Here is a 20,508-nt window from a genome sequence, read left to right on the forward strand (position 1 = left end):
GTGGGTTCGATTACAGGCTCAAAATGGTCAGAAACAAAGCACTTTCTTTTGAAAGTTGTCAGTCTATTCTTGTTCTGAGAAATTAAGGCTATTCCATGCGAGAAATATGAAGCTGTAGGTTGAGGACTTGTGAGGGGTCTGTTTCTCAAACTAGACACTCTAATGTACTTTTCCTCGTGCTCAGTTGTGCACCGGGGCCTCCCACTCTATCTATTCTGGTTAGAGACAGTTTGCGCTGTTTTGTGAAGGGAATAGTACACAGCGTTGTACGAGATCTTCAGTTTGTTGGCAATTTCTAGTATTGAATAGCCTTAATTTCTCAGAACAAGAATAGACTGACGAGTTTCAGAAGAAAGTGCTTTGTTTCTGGCCATTTTGAGCCTGTAATCGAACCCACAAATGCTGATGCTCCAGATACTCAACTAGTGTATGGCCAGTTGGCCAGTTTTATTGCTTCTTCAATCAGTACAACAGTTTTCATGTGTGCTAACATAATAGCAAAAGGGTCTCTAATGATCAATTAGCCTTTTAAAATGATAAACTTGCATTAGCTAACACAACGTGCCATTGGAACACAGGAGTGATGGTTGCTGATAATGGGAGTCTGTACGCCTACGTAGATATTCCATAAAAAGTCAGCCGTTTTCAGCTACAATAGTCATTTACAACATTAACAATGTCTACACTGTATTTCTGAACAATTTTATGTTATTTTAATGGACAAAAAATGTGCTTTTCTTTAAAAAACAAGGACATTTCTAAGTGAACCCAAACTTTTGAATGGTAGTGTAGGTATTCTGTTAAAGTCAAGAACTGGATAACATTCTCAGAGTGTAACCCTACGGTAGAAAATAATCTAAAAATAGTGCAATGTGTAGGTAGGCCTACTCTTCGGTGCAGTTACAACAAATCAAAAAATGATGACTAGGCCAAATCTCTCCTGGACAGACTATGGAGCATGAGCATCTGACCAAATTACGGGATATTTTAATCATGGTGTAACCAAGATTAATTAATGAGAAATAAAACCAGAATTCTCAGATTGTTTCAACTGAACTTAATTTATTGTCATTATGATTTACTTTTGCACGACAGTATTTGATACATCACTTGCATAGAGAACAATACTTAGCTAAATCACAAAAATAACATTTTACACCTAACAGTATTTACTGTAAGTCCAGATGTCCATGAGTTCATCCAAAACGAGAAGTCTTTGGAACTCTGTGCCACTATGAAAGAACACCCCATTTCTACAAACTAGTGTCTTCACACAGCTATTTTGTTTAGACACACATCTCTAATACACAGCCTGAATGTGGAATGGCAGTATGGTTTCTTAAAAAAAACTGGAGTTCTCCATTCTCATCACACACAATAGGCCTACACCACACACCCTATCTGACGCTTATCCAAGTACGCAGCAGTTTGGAAGGTGGCTTTACATGGCAAAAGATCATTCTGAATCTCATCGAAATATGTAATGAAACAACCAAACATCAATTAAGTTTCATTTTCCTACTACCACAAGAACATGTTGTCATCTCAAAGGTTACAATAATATTGTTGAAAGTGTCTAATCAAAGGCCATCCTTCAATGACTAATTTCATTAGACCCTTATATCTAGTGTGTCCACCAATGTGCAACATTTTTTGAATTACCAGTGTGTACATTCAAATAACTATAATATAACTCCTAGAATACAGATTGTAGATAGATAGATATGCCTGCGATTGGCCAATTGGTATGGCAGTGACAGCGGACTATGCTATTGGTTGGCCAAAGCTGGAATCACTGGCTCATTAGTATGCATGATTGGCCACATAGATCTGGTCGGATTCACTGTCCCCGCCACCAGTGTACTTCCCCTGACAGGCCAAGCCATTCACCTGATAGTAAGAGAAAGGGGGTGGGGGTATGAGGGGCAAACACACAAACACTGTTAGGAGCAAACTCACTTAATGTCAACTGAAAACATAGATCACTTCCTCAAATGACCGTTCCACATTTGAGAAATTGTGAAATGTTCTTAATAGCATTGTCCAGTTTTATTAAAAACAATATTAAGAAGAAATATGTTCCTCAACAATGCTTTCGTGCTAAAAGACGAATGCCAGGTTGATTAAGAGTCTGAACACAAAGTGATGTACATGCCTCTGCTCGCTTGATAAACTGCTCAGTTGCAGCACTCTCATTCTCTTTATGTCCCCGCCAGGTTTTGAGTGCGGACACCTGCAGGGCTCGGCCGTACGAGAAGGTGAGGGTCCAGGGCTTCACCAGGGAGCAGTTGTTGATGGCATTCAGGTGGACAGAGGCCTCCTCTTCACTCTGACCCCCAGAGAGGAACGTCACTCCTGCACACACAGAAAACAAATAGAGTGAACAGTCAATGGATTTCTATCAGCACCATAAGTGCTATACAAACTGCCAATAAATTAACCTATGTTCAATATGCCAAATCACTGGTATAGTGACTGAATCTGAAACTAGTACTGTATATACCCTCTTTCTGAACTTCTCTGAGGCCAATGGCCTATGACCCTACCCGTGACAGCAGGAGGGACGGTGCGGCGCAAGGCAGTGACTGTTGCCATGGCGACCTCCTCTGCGCTGTATTTTGTGGGGCAGCTGTGGCCAGGAGTGGCCATATTGGGCTTGAGCAGAGTGCCCTCCAGGTACACATGATGGTCAGACATGGCCTTGTACAATGCAGCTAGGACCTGCACAACATGGGGAACACATGGAACATGATAAACTGGCAATGTTAGAAATACATATTACACACTAACAGGTTACAAGTTGGGGTACGGTCCCACCTTCTCTGTGACATACTGACAACGCCTCAGATCATGATCTCCATCAGGCAAAATCTCTGGCTCCACAATAGGCACAATCCCATGCTGGGTGACAGAAAAGGGACATAATTAGCATCATGATTAGAAGGTGATGCTGATGTTACGTACTGCAATTATAATATTTTCTCATACCTGACATTGTGCCTTTACACTGCGTTTGCGGAGTTCTTACCTGCTGACAAATGCTTGAATATCGAGCCAGAACATTTGCATTCTCTTCAATGGACAGTTTAGAGGGGGTGGCCTCACTGATCTTGAACACACAGCGCCACTTAGCAAAGTTTGCCCCGTCCTTCTTATACTGAGCACAGCGTTCTGAGAGCCCATCCAGTCCTACAGGATGAGAAAGAGATGAATAAGGCTGTAAAGGATTGGGATTCACCAGTGAGTGGCAGACTACATTTTGTAATTGTCAAATTCAGATAGTTTTGATGATCAGATTGAGTGGAACCTGAGGGGTCTCGGCCCTACCCTGAGTGGTAGATTCTCCATTGGTTCCTGCCAAGGGGACAACACCCTTGTCAACCTGAAGAAAATGAGGTAGAGCAGATAATAAAATACAAATGACAATGGTCAATCCTCCCCTTCACACTGATCTTCTCTTTGTCTTAAAGCCAGCTCATTTTCATCCAGATGGTGTTGATATTAATAGCAGCTATTCTATCCATAGCACTGCCATCCATCAGGGGTAGAACTCCTGATCAGAGTGTATCTGTACTACCCTTTGGTCTCCATAATGTTGAAACTTGCTCCCTTCTTGGGACTGTCCATTGGAGCATATCAAGTAGCCTTATGCTCCACATTCTCATTCATTCCTTCCCTCACTAATGTTATATACAGTAGAAGTAGGGTCAAGACGTATTCTTGCCCAAGCTAGAGACCAGAGACATAAAACATACTTCAGATATCACCATTGGCCCTTTTGAACCCTGTGCTCATACATTACCTTGATGCCCACAGTGATGCCCCTGTCCTTGATCATCTTGACGAAGGGCGTGCCGTCGTCAGCGTGTTGGTACAGCGTCTCATGGAAGAAGATGACTCCTCCGATGCAGCTGTTGATGCGGTCGTCAGCACTGAAGAGGATCTGGCGGTACTGCCGGCGGTTCTCCTCAGTGTTCTCAACCCCTATCTGGTTAAGGCGCTTCCCCATGCTGCCTGTTTCCAGGAACATTAGAAAAAGCATGTTCACAGTCTGGTAAACCTACAATTATAAAAACGGAATAATCTATTGGACACCATCCTGTACCACTGCTTTGTAGAAGGTTCTGTCAAGCACCACTGGAAATGAAGATTTGTCTAATAATAATTTGTATAATAATTTTCATTATGATGGTTTTCCAATGCATAGAGAAGATGCAGAGCTCCTTACTGACCCACAGACTCATCAGCAGCCAGGATGCCCTTCCCTGGAGTGACGATACGAAGGGCAATCTCCTGGAGCTCCCTCTTCTGACCACTGGAGAGGGCTGGGAACTGGTGCGTCATCCTGAGAGATGGTCGATCACACAACCTGCATAGGGATATCATTAGATATCAGATCTTGCACATCTTTGCTGGTCTAAATTGATCAAAATTCACTCAGGGAAATATTTAGCTAGAGACATAGATCAACAGTAGGGGCATATCTCTCCCATCAAATGGAGTAAAGTACTTAAGTGAAAATACTTTAAAGTACTACTTAAGTAGTTTTTGGGAGTTTCTGTACTTTACTATTTATAATTTTGACAACTTTTACTCCATACATTTTCCCTCACACCCAAAAGTACTTGTTACATTTTGAATGTTTAGCAGGACAGTAAAATGGTCTAATTACATGTACTTATCAAGAGAACACGTGGTCATCCCTACTGCATCTGATCTGGCAGACTCACTAAACAAAAATGTATCGTTTGTAAATTATGTTGGAGTGTGACCCTGGCTATCCGTAAATGTTAAAAACAAGAGAAGGGTGCCGTCTGCTTTGCTTAATATGAGGAATTTGAAGTAATTATACTTTTACTTTTGATACTTAAGTATAATTTAGCAATTATATTTCGTTTTCATACTTAAGTATATTTAAAACCAAATACTTTTATACTTTTACTCAAGTAATATTTTACTGGGTGCCTTTCACTTTTACTTGAGTCTTTTTCTATTGTATTCTTTACTTTTAGAGTTTGAGAATTGGGTACTTTTTTCACCACTGCTCCCATCCTCTGAAATCCCAGTGATTTTGGCTGAGTGACTGTCCTTATTGGCACATTGTCAGCTGGGATTAGGGATGTGTGGACCTTTGTGCTGACTATGCAGCCCACCAAACAAATAGCCCAGGAGGCACAAGAAAGGTGAGGGAATTCTGTCAGTCCAAACCAGAGAGTTTTTCAGAAATATTACCCTGGTTCTGTGTAGCTGTAGTAGCAACATCAAATTGGCAAGTGAAAAAAAAAAAACTTAGGAGGTAGTAATACATAAAGTTCACATAGAGACGATACATTTCTACTGTATGAGTACTATTTATTGAGAGCAGAAGGCCCCTAATCACGCTTCCCAATTGCTGATGTAGCAGCGCTGACTACAGTGATCTGTGGGGTAGCACAATGCACTTGTTGATTCATGCATCCATATCACATCCCTTGATAGTGGGTATGGCAAATCACCATGTCAACACAGACCCTCAGCTTTCGCACTCCACTGTCTACAATAACCAAGGAAAAATAGAACAATAGCCAGTAAAAAAAAGTACATCTACCATGCATTGACTTATCATCATGTCGCTCCAACCCAGTCTTTTAATTTGGTTTAGTAAATTGGAAGACAATAACAATCCATTATAATATCTTTAGTTTTCCAAATAAAACATAAAAAAACATTACTTTAATAGCATCATCCGCATCTCTGTGTGCCACTCATCCAAAAGTTGAACATTCATAGTAGCGCAATATCATATTCTCTATCCTGTAATGCTTGCTGAAATGAAAAGTGAATGTAAAAAAAAAACTTAAGAACCTTACCTGACAGGATGCTAATTCAGAATTCACTTTTTTCACTGCAGAAGTGATAGCCACTGTGCTGTCTGACAGACTGCTGCTCCCTTGTATCCCACTCAGCTCTGTGACCTCCAAAACCAACACCTCTAGGGCGGGGCTTAATGACAGGGTGGGGCTTGTTGATGTATAATAAATAAATATGGATGAATACATTCAACAAGAGGAGGCTGTTGGGAGGAGCTATAGGAGAACAGGCTTATTGTAATGGCTGGATATGGCATCGATGGAACGGAGTCAAACAAGTTATTGTGATGTGTTTGATACCATTACATTGATTCCCATCCTCCTGTAGCTCCTCCTATCAGCCTCTTCTGCATTCAACATAAACTCTGCATTCAACATAAACTAATCCATCATTCCAAGTCTTTACAATAATAATGATACACTTGTTTTGCAGGTACAGTTGTCCCAATGGCAGTTGTCCCAATGGCAGTTCAATCAATAGTTCAGTGGATGAAACAAAGTTAAATAATCATTCCGAACAACAGTTTTGTGTTTCTCTACATAGTTTTTACATAGAAGTTAGATTTCAAGAAGCCTGGCTACTTAAAACAGCCCCATTTGTGTACACCCAGGTTCATTGCAGTATGTTGGCCCAATAACGCTTTTTTTTAAAGCTATAATAACTCTGAACCCTTCAGCGCAACCTCATTTAAGTGTTAAACCAATTTGCTCACTATTTTCCTCTAATTAGTTGAAGTCATAGACTTATATAATTAGGTTGAACTATGCCATAGGCACATTTCTGAATCTCTTGGCAATTCAGACCTCCCCTAAGACCCAGAAGAAAAGCTCAGTCTCAGAGCAATTCAAACACTCCTATGCATATCTGCATTATGCATTAGTAGTAAATAATGTGTATTAGTAGGTTCAGAAATAGTGTTTCCAGGTTTCCAGTTGATGGAAATGATGAAATATAGAACTGTGACATAGATAAGAGAGAAATGGGGTCAGAAATATTTTTTTTTTATGTGAACAAGATATAACAACAAACAATGTTTGAGTAGTTTACATAGGTCAATAATCAGGTCCATCACATGAAGATCAACAGTGATAGGCTACATTGTCTTTATGGTGGCATTTTCAGTTGATACATTTCCACTTGAAGTGGTTGGATAAAATGCATATGTAATTCTATAAAGAATGACATGCATTTGACAGTAAATACTTAATTCAATCATGCAGGCATTATATAAAGTCTCTTCAAGTGTTTGAATTTGATCCTTTATTTGGCAAGTTGAATATCTCCCATTTTCTGTATAGAAATGAAAAAATACGTGTTCCCACTTTTCTAGGATATCTCACTTGTTCTGGTGTTATTTTATGGGACTTCTCCATCCCTCCCTCCATAATTGTGTCAGTGTGCTAGAGGTGTCTACCAATGTAAAGATGTGGGTCACTGGACTAACACCACAGACATACTGTACCAGACCTGTTTAAGACAAGGGCCTGAAGGGGAATTCATTGTCAGACCACAGAGAGAGGAGCCCACTACACCTTCCTATTCAGGAGACATTTTAGGAAGATGACTGGGACTTGTGCTTAGATTATATTTAGCCGTCTCCATTGGGGCAGTAGCTATTTTTTTCTGTTCGAACCTAATTAAAACATTTAATGACGATGCTTTATCTGGTCTTCAATTTTTACATCTTATTAGGTTGCTCCCTTAAGGATGTCTCTGTGTTCTCAGAGTTTTACCAAATAGGTCACCGTCACGCCAAGGTCTTGGAAAAAAGTTGCCGTTGTGTATCCAGGTGTAGTGCAATACAAATACTGTACAGTATGTCTTAACATAATATATAAAATATGCCATTTAGCAGATGCTTTTATCCTAAAGGACTTACAGTAGTGTATCATCCATACATTTTCATATGAGTGGCCTGGGCCCCAGCAGGAATCGAACCCATGACTGTGACATTGCAAGCTCAATGAACCACACAGATTTCAGAGGAAAAACCATTTGAAATACCCAATGAATGATACTCTGTAAGATGTATACTTTTCTGTTTGGTAACAATAAACTGAAAGCCTCCTCTTGTATTGTACTGGCTCAAACATGTGTATGTTCTCTGCTGTCATGACTGATGATCAGGTGTCTGAAGTGACTCAGGCTTTATACCTGGAACAGCTAACATCATCTAACCTAAAAAACCTGTGGAACTTATCAACTCTTTTTTAACACTTCAAGTGGCTCCAAAGAAGAGGCTAGGCTTAAACATACATGTTTTCTTTGATATTTCTCCTATGTACAGTGCCTTGCGAAAGTATTCGGCCCCCTTGAACTTTGCCACCTTTTGCCACATTTCAGGCTTCAAACATAAAGATATAAAACTGTATTTTTTTGTGAAGAATCAACAACAAGTGGGACACAATCATGAAGTGGAACGACACTTATTGGATATTTCAAACTTTTTTAACAAATCAAAAACTGAAAAATTGGGCGTGCAAAATTATTCAGCCCCCTTAAGTTAATACTTTGTAGCGCCACCTTTTGCTGCGATTACAGCTGTAAGTCGCTTGGGGTATGTCTCTATCAGTTTTGCACATCGAGAGACTGACATTTTTTTTCCCATTCCTCCTTGCAAAACAGCTCGAGCTCAGTGAGGTTGGATGGAGAGCATTTGTGAACAGCAGTTTTCAGTTCTTTCCACAGATTCTCGATTGGATTCAGGTCTGGACTTGGCCATTCTAACACCTGGATATGTTTATTTTTGAACCATTCCATTGTAGATTTTGCTTTATGTTTTGGATCATTGTCTTGTTGGAAGACAAATCTCCGTCCCAGTCTCAGGTCTTTTGCAGACTCCATCAGGTTTTCTTCCAGAATGGTCCTGTATTTGGCTCCATCCATCTTCCCATCAATTTTAACCATCTTCCCTGTCCCTGCTGAAGAAAAGCAGGCCCAAACCATGATGCTGCCACCACCATGTTTGACAGTGGGGATGGTGTGTTCAGCTGTGTTGCTTTTACGCCAAACATAACGTTTTGCATTGTTGCCAAAAAGTTCAATTTTGGTTTCATCTGACCAGAGCACCTTCTTCCACATGTTTGGTGTGTCTCCCAGGTGGCTTGTGGCAAACTTTAAACAACACTTTTTATGGATATCTTTAAGAAATGGCTTTCTTCTTGCCACTCTTCCATAAAGGCCAGATTTGTGCAATATACGACTGATTGTTGTCCTATGGACAGAGTCTCCCACCTCAGCTGTAGATCTCTGCAGTTCATCCAGAGTGATCATGGGCCTCTTGGCTGCATCTCTGATCAGTCTTCTCCTTGTATGAGCTGAAAGTTTAGAGGGACGGCCAGGTCTTGGTAGATTTGCAGTGGTCTGATACTCCTTCCATTTCAATATTATCGCTTGCACAGTGCTCCTTGGGATGTTTAAAGCTTGGGAAATCTTTTTGTATCTAAATCCGGCTTTAAACTTCTTCACAACAGTATCTCGGACCTGCCTGGTGTGTTCCTTGTTCTTCATGATGCTCTCTGCGCTTTTAACGGACCTCTGAGACTATCACAGTGCAGGTGCATTTATACGGAGACTTGATTACACACAGGTGGATTGCATTTATCATCATTAGTCATTTAGGTCAACATTGGATCATTCAGAGATCCTCACTGAACTTCTGGAGAGAGTTTGCTGCACTGAAAGTAAAGGGGCTGAATAATTTTGCACGCCCAATTTTTCAGTTTTTGATTTGTTAAAAAAGTTTGAAATATCCAATAAATGTCGTTCCACTTCATGATTGTGTCCCACTTGTTGTTGATTCTTCACAAAAAAATGCAGTTTTATATCTTTATGTTTGAAGCCTGAAATGTGGCAAAAGGTCCCAAAGTTCAAGGGGGCCGAATACTTTCACAAGGCACTGTATATCATGACAGGAGACAACTCCATCGTGAGTTTATAGGGGCTTTCATTATTCAGCTGTTACTGTGGTTGGGTAAAACACGTAAAAAATTTGTGAAATCTAATGAGAAATGGGTATACAGCAAGACTTTGTGAACATTCAAAGGCATTGTGATCAGTCACACAACAGTCAATCAAATAATTGATGGCCTAGGCAATCAAACATAAAATTACACAGAAAAAAACATTGTTAAAAAAATATATGTGAAAGGATTTTCAGGAAAATATAGATATTTTTATATAAATTTAATGACAAAGGTAAAAGGTCAAACATGCAGGTGGTTGATCCACATTTTAAAATAGTGTGCTGTTACAGGCAGTGCCTTGAGAGGCTTTGAGTTTCAGTACTGTTAATCTCAATGGGAAATATAATTGTTATAAACCCTTTTTGGTAAATGGTGGTTTTCAGTGTATTAAAGCTCATCTATATTTATCACCCCATTAAATGGGTATGCAAAGAGGTATACAGAGGAAAAGAGGGAGCCAAATAGGTAAAGTAAATAAAGAAAACACAGTCGTGGTCAAAAGTTTTGAGAATGACACAAATATAGATTTTCAAAGTCTGCTGCCTCAGTTCATATGATGGCAATTTGCATATACTCCAGAATGTTATGAAGAGTGATCAGATGAATTGCAATTAATTGCGAAGTCCCTCTTTCCATGCAAATGAACTGAATCCCCCCAAAACATTTCCACTGCAATTCTGCAGAAGGCTTTAGGGCGCCCAAGAAAGTCCAGCAAGCTTCAGGACCGTCTCCTAAAGTTGATTCAGCTGCGGGATCGGGGCACCACCAGTACAGAGCTTGCTCAGGAATGGCAACAGGCAGGTGTGAGTGCATCTGCACGCACAGTGAGGCGAAGACTTTTGGAGGATGGCCTGGGGTCAAGAAAGGCAGCAAAGAAGCCACTTCTCTCCAGGAAAAACATCAGGGACAGACTGATATTCTGCAAAAGGTACAGGGATTGGACTGCTGAGGACTGGGGTAAAGTCATTTTCTCTGATGAATCCCCTTTCCAATTGTTTGGGGCATCCGGAAAAAAGCTTGTCCGGAGAAGACAAGGTGAGCTCTACCATCAGTCCTGTGTCATGCCAACAGTAAAGCTTCCTGAGACCATTAATGTGTGGGGTTGCTTCTCAGCCAAGGGAGTGGGCTCCCTCACAATTTTGCCTAAGAACACAGCCATGAATAAAGAATGGTACCAACACATCCTCCGAGAGCAATTTCTCCCAACCATCCAGGAACAGTTTGGTGACGAACAGTTTGGTGACAAATATTGACTCTTTGCTTCATGTAATTGTCAATAAAAGCCTTTGACACTTATGAAATGCTTGTAATTATACTTCAGTATTCCATAGTAACATCTGACAAAAATATCTAAAGACACTGAAGCAGTAAACTCTGTGGAAATTAATATTTGTGTCTTTCTCAAAACTTTCGGCCACGACTGTACAGTGCATTCGCAAAGTATTCAGACCCCTTGACTTTTTCCACATTTTGTTACATTACAACATTATTCTAAAATGTAATGAATAAATGTTCTTAATCTACACACAATACCCCATAACGACAAAGCAAAAACAGGTTTTTAGAAATGTTTGCAAATGTATAAAAAAAAAAGTATTCAGACCTTTTGCTATGAGACTCGAAATTGAGCTCAGGTGCATCCTGTTTCCATTGATCATTCTTGAGATGTTTCTACAACTTGTTTGCAGTCCACCTGTGGTAAATTCAATTGATTGGACATGATTTGGAAAAGCACACACCTGTCTATATATGGTCCCATAGTTGACAGTGCATGTCACAGCAAAAACCAAGCCATGAGGTCAAATTAATTGTCCGTAGAACTCTGAGACAGGATTGTGTCGAGGCACAGATCTGGGGTAGCGTGGCAAAGAAAATATTCAGCATTGAAGGTCCCCAAGAACACTGTGGCCTCCATCATTCTTAAATGGAAGAAGTTTGGAACCACCAAGACTCTTCCTAGAGCTGGCCGCCCGGCCAAACTGAGCAATTGCGGGAAAAGGGCCTTGGTCAGGGAGGAGACCAAGAACCCGAACACTCCAACAGCAGAGCTCCAGAGTTCCTCTGTGGAGATGGGAGAACATTCCAGAAGAACAACCATCTCTGCAGCACTCAACCAATTAGGCGTTTATGGTAGAGTGGGCAGACGGAAGCCACTCCTCTATAAAAGTTTGCCAAAAGACACCTAAAGCACTCAAACCATGAGAAACAAGATTCTCTGGTCTGATGAAACCAAGATTGAACTTTTTGACTTGAATGCCAAGCGTCCCATCTGGAGGAAACCTGGCACCATCCCTAGAGTGAAGCATGGTGGTGGCAGCATCATACTGTGGGCATGTTTATCAGCGGCAGGGACTGGGAGACTAGTCAGGAGGGAAAGATGAACGGAGCAAAGTACAGAGATACACTTGATTAAAACAAGTTCCAGAGTGCTCAGGACCTCAGACTGGGGCGAAGGTTCACCTTTCAACAGGACAACAACCCTAGGCACACAGCCAAGATAATGCAAGAGCAGCGTCGGGATAAGTCTCTGAATGTCCATGAGTGGCCCAGCCAGAGCCCGAGCCAGATCGAACATCTCTGGAGAGACCTGAAAATAGCTGTACAGCGACGCTCCCCATCCAACCTGACAACGCTTGAGAGAATCTGTAGAAAATAATGGGAGAAACTCCCTGAATACAGGTGCGCCAAGCTTGTAGCGTCATACCCAAGAAGACATGAGGCTGTAATCACTGCCAAAGGTGCTTCAACTAAGTTCTGATTAAAGGGTCTGAATATTTATGTAAATGTGATATTTCAGTTTTTATATTTTTATACATTTGCAAAATTTTCTAAGCCGGTTTTTGCTTTGTCTAGATGGGGTATTGTGTGTAGATTAAGAGGGAAGAAAACGATTTAATACATTTTAGAATAAGGCTGTAACGTAACAAAATATGGAAAAAGTCAAGGAGTCTGAATACTTTCCAAATGCACTGTACAGTTGCTTTTTCACAACCAACTATACATGCGGTACAAAGTATATATCAAATGTTTCCATTAATTTGCAGGCAGTATTGAGGCAAAGTAGAACAGGCACTTCTCATTCCCTAGAACCCTGAGCTGTAGCCAGAGCCTGGCTCAGGTCAATGTTGGCCAAGGTAGGTGACAGGTCAGTGGGGCTGGTAGGGGAGTGGAAGATGTCACAGTCAAAGTTCTGGAAGTAGTCCATAGACAGGCCCCGCATTGCTTTGACTGGACGATCAGGATGGTTCTTCAGTTCAAGAATTAATTCAACAGGTCTCTTCTGTAGTAGCTGAGAGTCAAAGGAAGTGCCATGGAAAAACATCTGCCCTTTGAAGCGCTCCAGGCTATGCAGGCGATGGGCTGGGTTCTTGCATAGGAGCTGGAGTCACAAACAGGATGGAGAAAGAGAGAAAAGCATTGAGAATTTGTTGTGATGGTATTTTGTTGATACTCTGAGACAATCCTACTACAGATGACTTCTGACCTCTGTGAGCAGAAGGGCTAGTGCAGGCCTGAAGGTCTTGGGTATGGAGTATGGGCAGTCTCTGACCTTTCTCAGCATGTTGCAGTGGTCTGGCTCTGGAGGTACAGGGAACTATGGAGATGACAGAATTAGCACCAACAACATCTCTAGACTAGCATTTAGATTTGCATGACAGGACAGCTTAAAAGAAGAAGAAAAACAACCTTTCTAACAGCTATTACATCATCACATATTAATTGAATTAAGATGAACTGTGGTGGTGACCACACCTTTCCAGTCACCATTGAGAACAACAGAATGCCGAGAGACCACCAATCAGCAGCATGGCTGTAGGGACCCCCACTCAGGACTTCAGGAGCTGTTTGGACAGAGGACCATCCCAGTGAGATTATAATAGGTGACTCATGTGTAGTGACCATTAACTTTGCCTGATCCCATGAATCTCACCCATGTATTGGATTGTCCCACAAATTGTAAATGCTCTTGCGCCCCGCTCAAGACGGCGAGAAAGTCCAAAGTCAGCTAAACGCAGGTGACCTGCATCAAACAGATACAGCAGTATTTTACATACAGTACTTTACAAATCCAATTCCGGTTATTCTACCTGACTAATATGAAGCTTAAACTACTTTCAACATAAAAATGATATCTTGGAGCATATTCCCAACAACAACAACACTGAAGTGTCCACTGTATTATAAGGCCCTCTAGTGTTGTCTTATATTTTTTGCAGTAGAAAGTAAACTACACCATACGTCAAATGTATGCATGTGTAAAGAACGTCACGCTGTTTGCTTAGCGAGTACAACTTCCTCCCGAATCGGCCTGGTTGCGAACTCGGGATCTCTGCCTCGCAAAATACACGTGACCGTCCTCCCTCAAGCGGCTTAGCTGATAGCGCCACCTCAAAAGCTAGCTAATGAGACGGCGCAAGCAGGACACTTAAGGCTGAGGAGTACGTTTCACACATCCCCATGTGCTACACATGCATGACTGTTCTGTAAACTGCTTTGGATAAAAGTGTCTACTAAATGGTTTATATATGAATATATTTTTTAAGCCAGCATTACCTTGGTCAGACAGAAGGACATTCTCCATCTAAAAAATCCAGAGTAATCAGATGATTATAAACTTTCCAGTGAAGTTATAAATATGAGTCATTTAGTTGCAAGATTTATGTACAAAGAATAATGTTCATGATCAAAACAAACGTTCATACCTTCACATCCCTATGCATGATCCCAAAGTCGTGAAGGAAACCTACCGATCAGACACACCCATTATAATAAGTAAAGGTGAAACTTAAACAATGATCTCATACACATTTTTGGAGAATATACAAGTGTATACACACTTGAGGGACACTCACCCAAAGCACAGCCTAGCTCTGCAGCGAACACCCGAGCCTCATCATCCCCAAACTGGCCCTTCAGTATCCAGTAGGTGTACAGGTCTCCAGTACTGCAGTACTCACACACTGTAGGAAGACAGACACAGTCACACACAATGATCCATCTTAGTACATAACAAGGCTATGTACAGTACACTGATCCAGGGCTGGGAGTAGATGACCCCTGCTGAAACACAAGCACTTGAAAAGGAAGGAGCAGTGGAGGAGAGAAGCAATAGGAGAACATTAAATTGTCGGAAGTCACAGAGTTGCACGTTTTTTAAGGCTGGGGGAAGCATAGGAAGGGAAAGGGCTGATGTTGGGGAAGGAGCTAAGTGTCAGTGAGAGACACAAATGAACTCAAACATGCCTTTATCCACTAATGAGGGTGCTATTAAAAAATCTAAAGGAAGGGAAATTCGGTTCAGAGGCCACAGGACTGTATGATACACACTAAAATCTCAGTAGATGGCAGTATAATTCTTCAGACGAGTCATGGGGCTCAGACTGAGGAGACAACAGTAAATAGCAGAAAGGCCAGATAATGCCATAGTTAACACTCCTGCTAGGGAGAGCGAGACAACCCATTGGGCACACACTGGTTGAATCAACGTTGAACTGACGTACCCAGTGGGAAGCTCCTATGTGAGACACAGGGAGGTTAAAGAGAGGAGCGGATAAATAGGGATCTAGCTATATCACATTAGTCACTCACTAATGAAGAGGTGGCGCTGGGTCTGCCAGCAGTCCTGCAGATTGTGGAGGAATGGGTGGCTGAGCTGCCGCTGCAACGCAACAGGCAACACACACAGCAACAGTGTGGACGTCAGCAAAGACACTCAGTATAACTAAATGTGATTTAGGAGGGATCTGAATGTAACCAGGTATTTTCAACGATGGCAAATGTTTTTATTTTATTTTTGTTCAGCAAAAGCTCCATGGGACCATGTTTGTTGTTGCATAGAAGCTCATAGGGATAATCGTCATAGTCATTGTTAGAGCTCAGTGAGTCATTGTTTCCAGCATGTTATCCCTAAACTAAGTCAGGAGCTAAGCTAGGATAGCAGCCTTACAGGTCATCCTGCTGTGTGACCTACCTGAATGATGACCTCCTCCTTTGACTGTTCCAGGACCCCATGCTTCAGTATCTCAGACTTGGGTAAAACCTGTAGAGCAACACAATACAATAAAATGAAATGCAGGGTAGGAATAGAATACACTAGATGTGTGTAGATGTCACATGAAATATAGTGCTGGTAAAATGTGATGTGACAGGAGGCTGAGGAGATTCACCTTAACTGCATAAGTCTTCTCCTTCGACCTGTCCTTTACTTTCAAGATAGGACCAAAGGAGCCTTTGGCTATGAAGCCCAGGATCTAAATGTCATGGAGAGAGTGAGATTAAAATGTTGCAATATTATTAAATATCATTCAAGGTAGGTTTCACACCAGATAGACCATCATATCATTTATTTCCCCCCCATATAGAATAACTTAGTCAGCGTCCAGCCAAGAAGTAATAAGTTACTGATTTATCGGTTGTTTGCCTATCAATGAATTATTTCATTACATCTGCTGAAGAGACAACATTTTCATCAAAGATTGAAATCATGTGTGGTCCAGGTGTTCAATCCAAATGAAGTTAAGGAGGACTACCTGGAAATCGTCTTGCCCAGTAAATGTACGGTGTGGGAACTCAGGTAGAAAGACAGAGATGAAGCCAGGGAGAGTCGACTCCATGCCAGGCTTCTGAGGGCTGTGTCCTGGGGGGAAGAGGTCCTCAGGGATTGGGGCTCCGCTGCCGAGCACCATGCCCTGTGTGGCCAGAACAGGTGGGCCAAGGTGGCGAAGTCCATCAGTAAAGGATATTCCAATATTGGAGAGAAGGCCATGCCAGCCTTGATTGCGTCGTCTCTCCTGGCTTGGCACCGGTTTCTACATTGAGGACAGCGGCTTTCTAATTAGTGATGGTTCTAATTACAAGTTGTGCTGTGAGTAGCAAGTAACTATAGCTAAATGTCAAACATCTGTTGATGTTACTTACTGGCATATGCCACACTAGAATCATGCAGGACTACATGAGCATTGGATAGAGATTTCACATGAACATGTGCCAACATAAACAAACGATTGTTGAAGACATTCATTAAAAACCTCTTAAAGATCAGCCCCTTTTTATTTATTTTTTTGCCTGAAATGACATACCCAAATCTAACTGCCTGTAGCTCAGGACCTGCAGCAAGGATATGCATGTTCTGGATACCATTTGAAAGGAAACACTTTGAAGTTTGTGGAAATGTGAAATTTATGTAGGCGTATAACACATTCGATCGGGTAAAAGAAAATACAATGAAAAAACATGTTTTTTTTGTACCATCATCTTTGAAATGCAAGAGAAAGGACATGTCTTATTCCAGTGCAGCCACCAGTATGTGAAAAGTTTTAGACTGATCCAATGAACAATTGCATATCGGTTCAAAATGTATCTAGACTGCCCAAATGTGCCTAATTGGTTTATTAATACATTTTCAGTTCATAATTGTGCACTCAAACAATTGCATGGTATTCTTTCCATGTAATAGCTACTGTAAATTGGACATTGCAGCTAGACTAACAACAATGTAAGCTTTCTGCCCCTATCAGATATGTCTATGTCCTGGGAAATGTTCATGTTACTTACAACCTCATGCCACATTAGCTTAACCGTCCCGTGGGGGGATCGATCCTGTATTTCTCATTAATTCTATTTTCATGTAGATTATCTCAGAGTCCATTCTACTCCAGGCACAACAAGAGAATTTCCCAGCAGCCACAGTGAGCCACTCCCCCGTCCCTTTTAATATAACTCCCCAATGACCCTTAGGCGCTTTGCATTAAAAACAGTTCAGTGCACTCATATTGGCCAGCTCCACGTGAAATGTCATTGTAAAACATTTACTTAAAATCATTGTTCAGTTTACATATACATTTCGGTAAACAGATTAATATTCCAATGCATATTCATAAAAAAAACTGTTCAAAGTAAGGTGCTCATCACCGGTTTATATTCGCTGAACTCACGTGTTTCTAAACGCCAATATTGTCGTGAGCTAGCGGCTAGCCTACTATACAAAAGGTATAAATGCATCACTTATGTGGAACAGACCGTAGATTTGTAGGCTAAATCAGTCTGAATAAACATGTGATCAAACCTGATAACGTCATAGATAGGTGTAGACTACGTCTGAAGATCTCTTACCTTGTGTTTACTTGAGTTGCTGCCCATCACATTGCTTGGTAAACCTCGATCAAACCCACATCATTATTTTCCCAATTGGTTAGTTTTAACACGGTCTTACAATGCCTTGTAAAACATGGAGCGCACATTCCTGACCCGCCATGACTGAACAGCGCGCAGGGTGGGTCTGACCATCTCGAGAGACGAATGATAACCTCACATTCGATGGTATTCTACAGAAGGCGAAATTCCGCTCCAGTTCACCCTGTCAGATGAATGATCAAATCAGCCACTCACATTCCACTAGGATAACGGCTAAAATCAAAACGCCACATTTCTGTTAACCAATCATTACGAAATAAATTATAAATTAACGGTGTAGTGACCTTCTGAGAACATACATGATACATTCAGCTATGAGAGACATTAGAACAACTATTTTATTGACAAACATTTATAGTTACATATATGGTGCTCATTACATTGAGGTATAATCCATTTTTCTTGAAATATTTTGACAGAAATATTTGACATCTTGCACTTTAAGGAAGCTGTAACTGAATAACAAACTCAGTAGGTGTAGGTACAGTTGTGATTGAAAAGAAATAACCATGGTTACAAAAATATCTGAAAATACTTTGCTTAAAAAGTGCTGTAGTGTTAAAATTTCAAAACATTATCAAGACAAGCTGCAACAAAATTATTTTTGCAGAGACTATCAAAGCTGACAGAACAACTGCCATAAAATAGAAAACAAGAACATATTTCCGCACAGATATGTTTAGGAACTGCAGTATAAAACGTAAGTCTGCTGTGGCATATATGTTGTTGGAGAAGTCTCATGCAGGGTACCAAATTATATATTTGTGATCTTTTACAGGGATGCACTTCCCAGTCAGTGTGACAGTATGATACAGACTTGAGTAAAATTCCAACAATATAATAAAAGTACAAGGCTAGAATATATCTCCCCCTGTACTAGTGAATCAGGCATTTCTAACTGTTGCAACAGACAGCATTTCTATGGTTGTCAAGGTGCTTTCATTTGAGATTAAAATGTTTTACAATCTACCTGATTTACATTTGCTTGAGGATACAGTATTCCTGAACCAGCAGGTCACAATGCTCTCAACAAATCACATTAGTTGCGTCTTAAATGGCATCCTATCCAATATAAAGTGCACTACTTCAGCATCCTATCCTCTAAAGTAGTGAACTATATAGGGAAGAGGGTGCAATTTGAGACAGTCACATATAAACTATGAAATGTTCTAATTGATTTACAGGGGAAATGAGCAGACAGTGAAACTAAAATAAAATACCCATCACCCAGTCATGCTATTAATGCAACAAGTATAGGCTGCTGATTCTGAAAGTTCAGGACCATGTGTGATGCATTGAATGAAAATTAAATGTTTAATGTATGGCACAAAAAACAAAAACAAGAAAACAAAAGATTCATTTGGTCAATAAGACCCTGGCATGTTTTTAGCAGAGAAGTGGGCCCCGTATGTATCCATAACACCTCTTAGAAAAAGAGTGCTGATCTAGGATCAGTTGTTACTTTTAGATCATAACAAATACAATTATATGGACAGGAGGGGATTTGATCCTAGATCAGCACCCCTACTCAGACACATTGAATATGGGCCCTGGTCATACATGAAAATGCATGCTTCATTGGACAGCAGTTGAGAGATAATTATTACATACTTTCTATATAGTTTTGTATGTTCAAATATGGACTGGAGTAGTTTATCCTAAAATAATAATTTCAGCCATCGTGGGCCATATTTAATTGGCTGGCGTGCCGGACTTGGCTCGCAGGCCGTAGTTTGTCCCCCTCCAGGTAAGAAAGAACAGGGTGTGTTATATTATCAGTCTCTGTTCCCCATAATGACCTGCTACCTCTATCTTCACACCAGAGCATACAGTATTCAACCAGGTCAAGTGTCATCAGATAATACGCTAGTAAAGACATTGACCTCTCCATGATTCCCTGGGCGTGTGCTACTGTAGCTACCATAGATTGCATCCCAAATGGCACCCTATTCTCTATACAGTACACTACACTACTTCTGACCAGGAACCATAGGGCCCTGTTTGAATGTAGTTCACTATGTGGGGTATAGGGTGCCATTTGGGACACTTCCATAGACTAGAGCGCAGTGGTCCAGTACAGTACTGGTTCAGTGGGAGTGTATGTGGGCCTATGGGTCACTTGCGTCGGCTGAAGATGCTCTTCTTGCTGGAACTTTTGTCTGAGCTGCTGAGACCGATGAGGAGTCGGGCCTTCTCATCCTCCTCCTGCTGCTGCTGCATGCTACTGTCTGACTTCCCCTCAAACGCCTTGCTCCGAGAGTCAGAGCCCGACGCCGGCTTCAGACGCAGCTTCTCCTTTATCATCTACACACAGAGGGAGGGGAGGACACATGTCGTAGGTCACTTCAGAAAATATGAAATAACATATGGTTCAAGAACTCCTTTATCATCTATGGATGTGAAAAGGAAAAAGTGACAAATATATAGGACATATGACTGAAGTAACCTATACATAGTTCTATATTGTGAGAGCTTTAGGCAGGGATTGGCATTTTGGCAT

At 41.1% G+C, this 20,508-nt stretch overlaps 3 protein-coding genes across 10 annotated transcripts in view; all 3 read right to left on the bottom strand.

Annotated features, from left to right (window-relative positions):
- Window positions 1-1,042: 1,042 nt before the first annotated feature.
- LOC110503925 (fructose-bisphosphate aldolase C-A) lies at window positions 1,043-6,135 on the bottom strand. The gene is made up of 9 exons (XM_021582577.3): window positions 5,850-6,135; window positions 4,233-4,369; window positions 3,803-4,014; window positions 3,328-3,382; window positions 3,029-3,189; window positions 2,818-2,901; window positions 2,547-2,721; window positions 2,156-2,355; window positions 1,043-1,890 (listed from the first exon to the last, which is right to left on the bottom strand). The coding sequence occupies exons 2-9, from the start codon at window positions 4,342-4,344 to the stop codon at window positions 1,804-1,806; spliced, it is 1,086 nt and encodes a 361-aa protein (XP_021438252.2). The 5' UTR covers window positions 4,345-4,369; window positions 5,850-6,135; the 3' UTR covers window positions 1,043-1,803.
- A 3,885-nt stretch (window positions 6,136-10,020) lies between these two features.
- Window positions 10,021-18,189, bottom strand: LOC110503926 (ribosomal protein S6 kinase-related protein). The gene is made up of 12 exons (XM_021582578.3): window positions 17,928-18,189; window positions 16,346-16,624; window positions 15,983-16,066; window positions 15,787-15,855; window positions 15,405-15,474; window positions 14,669-14,776; window positions 14,519-14,559; window positions 14,370-14,397; window positions 13,747-13,836; window positions 13,569-13,657; window positions 13,300-13,410; window positions 10,021-13,194 (listed from the first exon to the last, which is right to left on the bottom strand). Exons 1-12 carry the CDS (start codon window positions 17,952-17,954, stop codon window positions 12,892-12,894), a joined length of 1,299 nt encoding a protein of 432 aa, XP_021438253.3. The 5' UTR covers window positions 17,955-18,189; the 3' UTR covers window positions 10,021-12,891.
- A 139-nt stretch (window positions 18,190-18,328) lies between these two features.
- The window catches only part of bltp2 (bridge-like lipid transfer protein family member 2), a 29,428-nt gene continuing 27,248 nt past the window's right edge, over window positions 18,329-20,508 (bottom strand). For all 8 annotated transcript variants that reach the window (XM_021582585.3, XM_090218594.1, XM_090218591.1 and 5 more), the window contains exon 39: window positions 18,329-20,312. In XM_021582585.3, the coding sequence (XP_021438260.3) occupies window positions 20,124-20,312 (189 nt within the window). In that variant the 3' untranslated portion in view covers window positions 18,329-20,123. The remainder of the gene's footprint in view (window positions 20,313-20,508) is intronic.

Source organism: Oncorhynchus mykiss, chromosome 24 (assembly GCF_057628025.1).
Source record: "Oncorhynchus mykiss isolate SJ-2025 chromosome 24, ASM5762802v1, whole genome shotgun sequence".
Lineage (NCBI taxonomy): Eukaryota > Metazoa > Chordata > Actinopteri > Salmoniformes > Salmonidae > Oncorhynchus > Oncorhynchus mykiss.